General features: G+C 40.4%; 1 protein-coding gene across 1 annotated transcript; it reads right to left on the reverse strand.

Annotated features, from left to right (window-relative positions):
• Positions 1 to 918: 918 nt before the first annotated feature.
• Positions 919 to 10,812, reverse strand: pax9 (paired box 9). The gene is made up of 4 exons (XM_084182548.1): positions 10,626 to 10,812; positions 9,302 to 9,934; positions 6,782 to 6,933; positions 919 to 2,384 (listed from the first exon to the last, which is right to left on the reverse strand). The coding sequence occupies exons 1-4, from the start codon at positions 10,627 to 10,629 to the stop codon at positions 2,112 to 2,114; spliced, it is 1,062 nt and encodes a 353-aa protein (XP_084038674.1). The 5' UTR covers positions 10,630 to 10,812; the 3' UTR covers positions 919 to 2,111.
• Between the last annotated feature and the right edge of the window lie 2,462 nt (positions 10,813 to 13,274).

Below are 13,274 nucleotides of genomic sequence, written 5' to 3' on the forward strand. Positions count from 1 at the left end.
TACCAAAACAGTGGCCTTGTGGTTAGAGTGCTTTACCCTGTTCATGTCAAACACTTCTTGAGACACTCATTGAATCACTCTCTTTTGGTCACTTTTTATGCACAATATTCTCAGATCCATTGAGACTGAAAAAATGTACTATTAAAAACCATTTGAAATGTATCAATGTGTATCTTAGAAAAAATGTTTTTAAAACTACAACAAATAAATGTTATCTACGCCAGAAGCTGTGTAGTTTAATATGGGTAAAGATATTATCCGTAGGAGAAGAAGGTTACAATGGTCAAAATTAATTCAGCACATGCGTAATTGGAATGCGGCCTACCTATTCAGAGTCAAAATGCCATGAAGGGGAAAAGGAGAAAGAACGAGATTTGTTCTCCATGGATTGCGAAACTGTAGAGCACCCGTCCGCAACCTTACAACGTTTTTCCTAGCCCAAATTCCAAGTGAAACAATTTTATATGAGACAGCCTACATATACCCTCTGCCAGGACATCACTACGCACGATGCACTATTGGAATTACGCACGCAACATGCGGTCCTTCTCGCCTCATGGCAAGCGAACATTAGGTTGGCAACAGAAAGTAGCAACACACAGAGAACGTTTTGAGAAGTTATTGTAAATACTGTAAATGTTCTGCCATTCTGACCCTCGAGTCGTAGCCAACAAATAGCCTAATATCACTGACACATTTTTACGATTTTATGACCATCAAAAATCTTTCATGTAGGCCTAAAATGTATCATATTATTGCATATATTTATAAAACACTTGGTTAATTTAGTACAAAGACGCGTGTGACTTTTAAAAGTGTGTAGAATATTATTTCACGCAGAAGGTATTTTTTGATAGTCCTCCTAACACATGAGTTTTTGAAAGGTCTTTGAAACAACTGCTACAATTCAGGAAAAATCGGGTAAAATCCAAACAAATTTCCTTTAATTAAGATACATTCAATTTCATTGTGCATAGATTGGAACTGTGCAGCTTTACTGTTTTATCATAATGTAGTTTCAAACATTACAGAGAAGACTAATGCCAAATGCTGTCAAAGTGTGTTGGGAACATCCCTGTAGGCCTATACTGTTTCCACCGTTGCCTTATGTAATAATTGCACTTCGTTCAACCATAGTACCTTTTAGTCAGTCTAATAAATAAACATTAGGATAACTTCTCCGAAGCTTTGGCATACATTTAAGTCGAGAAGTGAAAAAACTTTGTTCAATTTTAAGATTGTAACTTTTATCAAAATCATAAACAAAAAAGAAAAATACAAACATCCAAAACAATGGCAACTGATATCACCCCTGAATCACTTAAATGCAAATGTTGTTTTCCTCATGGTTGTGATTGTCATATAGTACTTTAGCTCCTGTCCCTAAGAACATTTGCGGAGAAGTGTTCAGAAATGGGTTTAAGAGGCAAGATCTTGATGAGGATGGCACAATGTCCTCCTTGGAAATATGAGAAACAGCCAGTCAGTCCTTCAATACACCTGTCCTGAAAGCTTTCTGCAGGGCCACAGACCAGTGTCATGTCTGTAGATAGTGTGGAAAGTGTGGCAAGGCTTCCCTTCCATGTCCTGTCTTTAACTGTCTGTTAACTTGAGTTCTCCACACCATGGCTTTGGTATGGAAGAGAATGTTGTGATGGATATGGGACCTAGGAAAGGTCACCATGTCTTGGTATGGAAGAGAATGTTGTGATGGATATGGGACTTAGGTGAGGTCACCGTGTCTTGGTATGGAAGAGAATGTTGTGATGGATATGGGACTTAGGTGAGGTCACCATGTCTTGGTATGGAAGAGAATGTTATGATGGATATGGGACCTAGGTGAGGTCACCATATAAATACAGAAGAGGTGATTGTTTGTAATGAGCTGACCCATGGTAAAGGAGGACTTGTTTCTCCATTTCTCCATCTGTCCTTCTCCTTCCTTCCTTCCTTCCTTCCTTCCTTCCTTCCTTCCTTCCTTCCTTCCTTCCTTCCTTCCTTCCTTCCTTCCTCCCTCCTCTTTTATCTCCATCCGCCCGTCCGTCTGTCCTGCTCCCCCTCTTCTTCCCTCTCCCTCTGTCTCTCCGTCCGACCGCCCGTCTGTCTGTGTTCTACAGTGCTGAGGCGGTGATGGCGTGGGCATTGGGGTGGATGGCGTCACGGTGGTGGGCTGTCAAACCCTTGAAGGCCAGCGGAGCGGCGACGTTGTCACAGCTGTGGTGAGAGCGAGCACTGCCACTGTGCGGCTGCCATGTGGGACCGGTCACATAGGCCGACGTGGTGGCGCTGTACCCCATGTAGGGCGACACTGGGGTGGGAGGGGGGTAGGCTGGGATGCTGGGCGCTGTGACATAACTGTTCACTGTGGGCAAGCCACTCTGCATCTGTCAGGGAGAGGAGAGAGAGAGGATGGTGAAACTATAGAAATAGAATGTCATTCCAGTTCTGTGGGTGAGACATAGGTAGAGCGGTAGGTATAGAGACAACTGTTCACTGTTCATGGGCAGGCCGCTCGTTGTCTGTTAGAGGGGGAGAGAGAGGAGAGAAACACAAAGTTAGACAGAGGTAGAGAGAGAAGGTGAGACATGGGGAGGAGGAGAGGCCCAAGGAACATGTGGTATAGGACGGCAGTGAGGGAAGTGGAGTGGGACGAGGAAAAGGAGCGCGAGATGGAGAAGTGGGAGTAGGTTAGGGTTGAGTTAGAATGTGGGTGAAGGGTACAGAGGTGAGGTATACATCAGGTAAGATGGGAGAAGAGTGTGAATGGGGGCTGAATACAATAGGGGCTAGGAGAAGTTGAGGGTTTATTGAGCGGGAGGAGATGTGGAATGACAGAAATGATGAAGGGAATGGGGAAAGAAAAGTACAGTAACTTTTGGCACCATTACAAAACATAACTTGGAGAATGGACACACAATTGTTTCAACATTATGTGTCAGATATTATATGCATGGGTGGTCTATTCTATGACTAGTGAGAATAAAAATGGTTTCTGCAGAAGAGAGGAGATACTTCTCGTTCCTGTCTAATGGCCCAGGATTTCCTCAACTTAAACACCCATTGCCTATAGTTTTTTTCTTTCGACTGAAATCCACGGCCATGACGGGGCACGTGCAATACTCAAATTCTGATTGCTTTCAGTTTTTAAGGAGCCTATATATTTAAGTGATATTTTATATTTCACTAAGAAAGATGCTATTTGCCAACTTACATAATGGCATTTTAGTTTGGGGTTAATTTATCTAATTATTCTACCGAGTATTTCCATAGGCCTACTGCTTTTAATTTATGTTTAGTTTTTTCAAGATATTTGAATTTGTGAAAACTAAAAATTGTTCAGGAAGAAGCCCAGCCTAGCACATGTTGCCTTATATTAATTTGATACACACATCACACACATACAGGTTTATTGGAATAGGCTAAATTCAGTCGATCAAATCCTGATATTCTACACGACTTGCTTTTCGTATAGGCCTACTTTTTGTTTGTTTTCCTCCTTTATTTGTCAATATTAAATGTTAAGTCATACTTTTAAAAAACGACAGTCCTTGGCTTGCCTGTTGTGCGCGAGAGCTCTATTAACGTCTATCGATTATACAGTCAATTCTGGCAAACGGAAAAGACAGGCTTACCAATTAAATTGTAGTTTTTTATTTCGTTACATAATTCGCATTATTTTTGGTTATCGTTTCCATGCTGTGTATTTTATCTACCGCACAAACATCTAACGCACACGATGACTGATCTGAGAATAATCACGATATTGACGGTTACAAGCAATTCAAATTACAATTGAATGGGCAGCCACTGAATACACTATCATTGATATAAGAAAACGCTGCACAAGGCAGTCTTTAGCCTAATAAGAAATATGTTCTCATATTTATTAGAATCCAATATCTCGAGGTATTTAGGCTAGCCTACAGTAGCCTTGAAATGCATTAAATGCGGTAATAATAAATAATAGCCTAACTATAGGAAAAATGCTGTCGTATCGAAAATGTCAGTTAAAACCAGTGATTGGTCATTAGCATGAAACCTAATGGTCTATGTTATGTTATGTCTGATAAAAAAAAACAATTCCATAGACTCTAGAGTACCGGAGCGGAAGAAAGGCATTTAAAAATCACATCCGAGCCGCGGGCACTGTTTATGTATGTGCGTGTCATTACCTTAAATCGAAATTTAATGATCCAATTCTTCTTCCAGAGAGTGACATGATAGCCTACCCTCAGCCCCGTGGGCGCAGGACTGGGACTCCTCAAGTACAGTTAAGAGAACATCAGGCACTACATGTAGGCCTACTGTAGGCCTATTGAACCCAAAGATAAGATGTATTTATTTTATTTCAGGCTAGGCTACATCTAGATTATTATTATTGTATTTTTTATGCTTAAGTGTGTGTTGGATTTTTTATTTTTCATTCCAATCAGTAAATAGCTGCGCTGTTGCCGCTGCATAAACTACTACATGCGCTGTTCGCTGACACTATTTTAGCAAAGTCATTGAATTTGTAAATAATCAATATATAGCAATTGACCTTCAGCTTTTTGAAAGTCCCCACTCCTTACTTCAGTCGCCACAAGACTACTCGAGTTGTATTATAAGGAGGGAGTGACTGTGGGTGTGTATAGGGTGAGGGCGGACGAGTTGTGTGTTCAAAGTGCGTGCAGACTGCAGTGCTTTGAAATATGGGCCTATAGGATAGCCTATGCACCATTTTGAAAGGATTTAGTACATCAGCAATTTATCATCTACAAATAAAGTTCAATTGACAATTATAGGCATATAGCAGCCTGTGGCACGCAGCGAAAGACATACTTTGAAATTGGGCGTTTGAATAGATTAAAACCTTACAAATTACAATCAAAATAGTTGAAAATTGATCGAATATTAAGTATTTGACTTTGACATACAAAATCACAAAATATAAAGTACGTAGGCCTAAATAAAGTAAAAATACACAATTGACCTATGGCTGATTATGCTATTTATAGGCCTACTGTTCATATAGGCATTAGGCAACGTTTTTTACTTTATATTTTTTATCCCAGCGAGTTATATCACCGGCGCCGCGTGTGTTATTCTGCATCATTTGTCTCCATTGATGCATCTAACGGTAGTCTATTGAATAAATTGAGGTTTCTATGCATAACTCGCATGTCTTTTAGTTTTCAATGCTGAGTGTTTAACACCTAGGCCTACTTAATTTATTCACATTTAGGCCTACAATATGAAAAGGCGTCAATACTCCGGAATTAGTTTTGGCTTATCTTACACAAGGAGTTAAATCGCGTGGCTCCGACGATATATCATACCAACTATGCATGCCTCCCCCTTTCACTTTCTCACACATACTATATCACTCATGCACGCTCTCGCTCACACTCCCTGTCCTCTCCCTCGTGCCTCCACCTCACACGTTGTTTGTACCGTTTGCAGTCTATATATTATTTTGCAACATAAAATGCACCATATTTTCTAACACAAGACTACACCGAGTCTAGTGAGACGTTTTTCATTAAACCTTTGGAATTAAACAAAGTTCATACACACTAAAATATAATATGTTTTTAGACTATAGGCCTATTAGTGGGATAAGCTTCGATGGAATGTACTCACAATTTCAGCAATGCCTTTCAGCTTCTATTAGATCAGCGTGCAAATTATTATTGGGGGTTAAGTGTTAAGATAGGCCTAAATATAGCCTAGTCTACTGGCCAAAATATATAAATGTGTCATTACGTTTTAATTATTTAAACTTAAGTCTTATTATTCATTTACATTAGGCCTAATATTAGTTATTTTAGCACATTGGCTAAGACAATATGGAAATGTAATGCAATTAGGAAATCTTAATGATCCTTGGAAGCATAAAATATACAACCATAACACTCAAATTTAAATTTAAACATGTATATAATCTTTCTCCAATAGCTAGACTTTTATTATTAACTTATGAGTCGGTCTGTCTCTCTGTTTCGTGCCTATGGATTTTCTCTTCTCGCAAAAAAAAATAACGGTAGAAACGTCTCCAATGACATAAATCAACCACCTGATTCCTCGGGCCATGTATGGGAAAATATGAGGACTTGAGAAGTCTATATAAAATGTGTTTTTTTCTTCGTTCATATCCCTAAAGTCTAAACCTTGTAAGACAAAGACAAGTGGCTGCAAAATACAAAGTTAAAAAATACACCGATTTTCAAAAAAAAATTAAAAAAATAATTACATTTCCCAAAACTATTATGCCTTTATGTCTATATCTACAAGGTTTGGCTATATCGACAAAAGCTGTTCTATTTAAATCTACATTTGGCGTGCTACGCTAATGACAGCCATTAAGCTTCATGGCAAGTTGTCAACATGCTATCACATGCAAGGAAATTGATGGGTCATGGGGTCCCAGGTATATAGTTAATTTGTCACAGAACTAAATCAAGCATATGCCGATGATGGTTACAAAACTACAACACGTAATAGCAATGTAATAGCACAGTAGGCCTAATGTAGCCAGAAGAACAACCCATAGCCTAAGCCCAAACACTGCTGTGTGGTGCCTTGTTTAGAGGCATACCGCCCACACCCAGCGGAGAGAGCGTGTGAATATGACTGAAAGCACCGAGAAAGCATACTCGGCTTGTATGCTGATTATACATTAAGTGTGGGACAAAAATTTAAGGTCATCATATTATACTACACCTTTGTTGAGATTAACACACATCAGGTTAGAGATGGGTGAGGGTGACATTTTATAGATCAAGGAGGTGTTTCCTTTTACCTGTGTGTATTTTGCTTCAGGTTCTATAGAATGCGGTGGTTTATCCAGCACGCCATTGACTAGTGGGGAGCTTGCTGACGGCGGAAAATGTGTCCTGTTTATAACGCTCCATTCTTCTAGTTTGGCACTGGGAAAGGACGAACTGTCACTAACTGCATGGGGCAAAACAGACAGAGACAGAGGAGAGGGAAGTCAGAGGAGATGAACCGAAGAGAGTTCACGCCACCACTCCCATCTACCATTCTAGGCATTCATATCACCTCACCCCCTACACCTTTTTAGCAAAACCCCCAACAAAAAGTTATCCTGCAAAGACACGAAAAATACTTGAAATAGCAACGATCATCATTTGCGATTTTATGCATGGGCATTCCTATACTTAAAAAGCTTTTCTGCATCTCAAATATGAATTAAGCCTAGGCCTACTTATTTTGTCCAGAGGGCGCCTAGTAATTTATCTGTTTACGTGTGTGTGTGTGTGTGTGTGTGTGTGTGTGTGTGTGTGTGTCTTTGCCCTACCCTTGGCCTACTGATCAAACCGGGACAGCTCATTGCTAAAAGGAATGCAAGATGATTCTTCCGTGTAATGGTCAGTAACATTTAACCAAACCCATCTTTCTGTGGGGACAAATTAGATGTACTCTAACCGTTTCCCCTTTGTACATGATGTATATTATATTATACACGGTTCCTGACATTTAGAATTGGAAAAGCAAGCCCACCAGTGTTGTAACTTGAGAAGACCATTGAGTCGATTATTTTTTTCCTCAACCCCTTTTCTTTCTTTCAACAAAGCAGGATTCACTTGGAGTTGAGTATTTTGTGCATAGACGTGTTAAACTATTTTTGTAGGTCTAAAATGTTTGGGTCTCTTGCTATTTCCTAAATAATCATTCACTGACATAAAGCTGTTTTAGGTTAATTCAAGGCAGGAATATACATGGTACTTTATTTTCCTTTCTTGATGGCACGGTAGGCCTGACCTATAAAATAGTGCAGTGCAATGCGAAAGGTGTGTGTGTGAGAGAGAGAGAGTGCCATTTGATGACCAACGCCTTTCGAAATATCGCCATAATTGAAATGCAAATATGATGATTTACGCATCTTTATGCATAGGCCTGTAGTTCTAGGCATGAGGCCGATACTCGCCATATGCGTTTTAGTGATATTTTTCAACGCTCTTATTCTTAGAATAGGTCTACTGTATTCATCCACTGTTGTAGTGTAAACCCAATAGCAGTTCTATACCATAGTAAGGTATTTTTTTTATGAAAACCAGAGTCTCGAGGCTGGCGAAGTGATTGTGGCGCTAAAAGGCCTCACGTCATTCAGTGTACATTATACTTATTTCGGCTTTCAAAACCTGCCGCAAACATCTGCTAATAATTTGGAAATGCATAAATTGTTTATAAAGGCATCCTTTGAGAACACATTCCTCCCCGGGATTTCTTGTTCGGCTTGAAGATCTGCGCTGCATTTGAGGAGCGAAGCCTTGTTGTTTAGATTGTCTGAGTTAAGTTAATACATGGAATGGCCGAGGCCTCATGGATCTAATGAGGACTATACAAGCACTAAGGAGAAGGGCATGTTTATATCCACAAGGCGGTGAGGCCTGAGGCCGTTCTAACTTCTGACAGAAGCACGGTTATGACAAGCTCATAGGTGGTCGACTGACATCTAACACTCTCTTTGCTAACACAAGAAACGTTGTCACTAAAAATTGTATTCACAACAACTGTAATGTATCATGATTGATGGAGGTCAGATTTGCTTTAGAATGTTTCCAAAACAGACTTGTATTTGTGGTAGCACACTAGTGAAAACGAACTGTCCAAACATGACTGTAAGGAACAAAAACAAGTTCTCTAAACGTGGATAGGGCCTTTAGGGAACAACACAGGTCTAGTAGCCTAGTTCAATGTAGCCCCGTGTAGCCTATTGGATCAGCCTGGTGAAAGGATGTGAAACTGCATTTCAGGGGAGGGTATTTTGAAGCAAGGTATTCAAGAACAAAATGTCTGGCTGTAAGACATGGCATGGCAAAGCTTTGAACACCTCATTTTGATTTGAGTTCATCTCCTCGTGCACCGCTGCGCCTTCCCTTCGTTATCCCACTAATATTCCACATCCGCCCCTTAATTATTAGTGCAAGCCTTCCTTTAACCATCTGTTTTAATGCAACCTTTGAACTAGGAACTAAACGTTACTCATGTATGCACTCACCAATACTGGCAAAAGAACACATAATTAACTTAGCCAATTTATTTTTGCATTTCGTTCCAGAATAGTCACTCTTTTATCTGTTATTAGTAAGTAATATAGTGCATATACAGACCGGTATGTGCATTGGTCATATTTCTTTAAACTGCATAACTCTAAATTAATAAAGTTACACATCTTGCCACTATGCCTTCTACACACGAACACACAGAGACCCTGACACATGCGTTTTCCTATTAATTTGAACCATTTACTAAAGCAATTGGTTTGCCCGTGTACCAAAGTAAAAATCATGCTTACTTTGTTGCTCTGTTATCGACCGAATCCCCAGAATATCTGTTACCGAGTGGGAGGAGGGCCATATCCTGTGCATAGCCATGTGTCCGGGTAGGGTAGGCATGCCCGGGGGAGTTGGTACTTTGGTCCCAGAGGCTCCGATGGGGGTCGGATAGGAGTATATGTGGTTGTATGGTAGCGTTGGTTGTGGTGGTGGGTGAGACGACTGCTTGCTGGACTCATACTGACTCTGCTGGGACAGATTTCCAATCTTGTTGCGGAGGATCCTACTGATGGAGCTCACAGATGGTAGATTGAACTTGTCACAAACTCCGTCAGCCAGTAGCCTGTCCCGGATCTCCCAAGCGAAGATACCCGGGTCCCTCTGCTTGTATGTCCGTATGTGCTTGACTACTGTAGGCGTGGTGACCCGTGGTTTGCTGCCCCCGATCGCTCCCGGGAGTATAGAGCCGGTCTCGTTGTACCGGGCCAGTATCTTGCTGACGCAGCCGTGGGAGACCCGGAGCTGTCTGCTGATGTCGCAAGGCCTGATGCCCAGCTGGGCGAGCTCTACAATCCGCAGCCGGATTGCGTTGGGTAGCGGTCTGCCGTTGACAAAAACACCGCCGAGCTGGTTCACCTCTCCAAAGGCTGGCTCTGGTGTCATGGAAACATATATAGAGGCAACACAATGAAACACAAATCTTAAATTAGACGACTTGTAGCCATAGTAGCCTGCAATCACAACAAGGCCCTTTAGGACTAGTGTTGTTAATCATGCCTCCCCTTCCTGAGTCCTTCGTCGACATACTGTGGTCTGCAACGTCGTTTTCAACCCGTTTAGGACGAATTAAATGCTTATTTACAGCATATGGAATTACATGTATTGGGATATATATAGAATTTATAATGAACTCAAAACAGATGCGTAAAAATCAAATCAGTAAGCGTGTGATAAAAATAAAAACATGTCCCACCATTAGCCTAACCCCTGCAAATAAAAACCCCTCACTTTTTCAGTTTGTGCATAACATACTGCTACATTGTTATACCGTTGTATTTTAATTTCAATATATATTTGCAGTAAAACATGTTTTACGCGTAGCTATGCTATAGATTTACTAATTGGCTACTAATACTGGTCACTGGAGAAATCCCATTATAAAAACCAACTGAGGCTCAAAACTGTTCCATACAATCGCCATACAAGCCATAGGCCTACAATCATCATTGATTCATTAGAATGTAGGTATAATTCGTTCCTTGAAAGAGGTAGGAATATCCGGGTCGAGTGCCTGTTATAGACTAACTCCATCATCGGCCACACAATATTTCCATATAAACTTACCCATTGCGTTTAGTCCACAAATTATTATTGGGATCTCGGAGTTACGCCTTCCGTCCAGTTCCGAGTCCAGTTTCGCTGGTGTCTGGAAACCTGTCTAGGGTAGCACAAATCCTCGCTCTCCTCCGGCCACCGGCACTGCATTAACCGAACTAACGATAGTAGCGAGAAGGACAAATCCGCGATGTGTTTCCTGATGGCAGCGGAGACAGGCTTACATTTCAATCCAGACAAATCATGGGCCGGACTTCCAAAAAAAGTATTCTCCGCGAGGCTAGGTCCACCAATGGAAGTTTGAGTTTATAGAGAGAAACTTTCCTATTGGTCTGAAAGTTTGTGCTCGTGCAGCAAGGCAACCCCCTCTCTTCCGGAACTACAGTCAGAGTTAACCTACCACCATGAATTGCAATTATGAATTGCACTACCATGGAATGGTAAATTACATATAAGTAAGTAATATTATATTAATATTGTGATTATGAATCATAACAATGAACTACGCTACAGGATACATCACCAATGCAATAATCCCCAATATAATAATAGGCAGTGGCACAAGTGTTTGGATTTTGTTTGCCTATATTGTCAGTGAGGAATGAATGTGGTATGAAAGTGAAATTGGTAGCCTACATATTGATATTTACATTTTAGTCATTTAGCAGACGCTCTTATCCAGAGCGATTACAGTTAGTGAGTGCACACATTTTTTCATACTTGTCCCCCGTGGAAAACGAACCCACAACCCTGGCGTTGCAAGCGCCATGCTCTACCAACTGAGGTACACGGGACTATTCCCTCAGTTCAAATGGATAGCCTAACGTGTGTGGCTGTCTTAATTCACCAACCAAATGAATAGTAATAGTTGCACATCATGAAATGGACTCCAAAGCAAGGCCAACTAATCGTTTGATTTGATATGTATAGGCATTGACTTATAAATACACAAACAAAAACAAATAGGTGTATATGGATGGTGAGCAGAAGCCTACAGAACACATCTGAAGTTGCTGTCTGAGTTGGGTCAGAGTTGTGTCTTACTATTACTTATTCCATATAGGCTACTAACACACTTTTATTTAAATGTTGTTGTGTATAATCCTTATAATCCTTAATATTTCTAAAATCGAGATACAAAATAAAATGATATTTCGACATATAGCCTAGGTTCTATACTGACACTCAACTGAGTGTTTAAAAAGTTATAATGCTCCATCTCAGAAAACCTGGCCTTCATAAACTAGGTTACATGAGAACGGACTGAATAACTTGAATAAATGTTCGATTTGTATATTCGACTAAATTAATTTATACAAATAAGCAGTTGAGTAACTTCTAATTGCATATTTCAAGAACATTCTCAGTTATTACGAAATATTGTATTTCAAGGAAGTGGATATGAAACAATAAGGATACGAATGTTTGCTGTTATTGCATGTTTATTTATTCAATGTATAGCCTACCCTATATACCATGAATGCGCTGACTACCCCTGCACCTATATTTCACCCATCTGACAGGTAATACAGGACGCCTTGCACACGCAGGTAATCGGACGCTTCGTTTCCTGTTTACATGCGTTTTCTCTTTCTCTTGTTGCTAAGGGTCACTTCACAACAGTAAGCTTCGTTTGCTCCGCATCTTAGAAATAGATTTCAGTAGATCAACACTAGCCTTTATATAGGCTAGACTCTAACCATCTTCTTACTGTCCGTGTCTTCCAGGGCCCTCATCTGTTATAGCAGCGAGAGATTCCAGATTACTGGTCGGTGAACTCTAAAGTCTGTCTAGCTCGTTTTCCAGCTGCTCAATGGGTGTTCCTGATGTATTTGTGCGGGCATGGCCGATTCCCCTGTACCCCGCTCCCTCATGGCAGTCACTAATGCGTTAAGGATAATGTTTACCATTGGAAAACGTGCTCAACTTGTTTCCATTGAGGTGCTTCCAATGACTGAAATAACAAAGTGTCAGGTCCGAGGGATCAGAGGTCTCCGCTCAACAATTAGTAGGCTATTGTAGATACTTGCAGATTCATGTGATGGTATTTGAAAAGCATTTTTCTGTACTAATATTATTCAGCCCCATTCGGACCATGCATGGTGCAATGTTGATCAAGATTTGAAGTAGCATATTAATGATTTATAAAACTAGCGGTTGGATCATGAGCAGACCAGCTTCAAGTGTGAATTCCCCAGGGGCAGGAGTGCATTGGGGCCAACTCAAAGCCTCAAGGGAATTTGCGTGCCATCCATTCTATCTCATTTAATAAGAATAGCTAGGTGTCTTGTGATGGAACTTCAAGTCCCTTGTCTGTTTAGCTCTGTTTTTCTTTCTGTCCACACGTCTTGTCTAATTTAATCTTATCGCAGTGAGACATATATCTGAAGGGTTAATTGGGCATTGACAGATAAGTGTTAACGAGGTGTGTAGAGGAATGTGAAATAGATAGCAATACAGTCTTTTCGAGGTCTTTAGACTGCCTACAGAGATAATAATGATCGTGTTTCATCAGTGCGATTTAGGCTAAGATTTATTACAGCCCAAGCAATATTAAGACTAGGCCTAAATCAGATTAGGCTATTTCTGTTGTTGTTATTGGTTGTATTTTTATTGTTATAGGTATGCAATACAATATGTATTGTTATATTTTATTGC

The sequence above is a fragment of the Coregonus lavaretus genome (genome assembly GCF_964263955.1).
Source record: "Coregonus lavaretus genome assembly, chromosome: 18".
NCBI lineage: Eukaryota > Metazoa > Chordata > Actinopteri > Salmoniformes > Salmonidae > Coregonus > Coregonus lavaretus.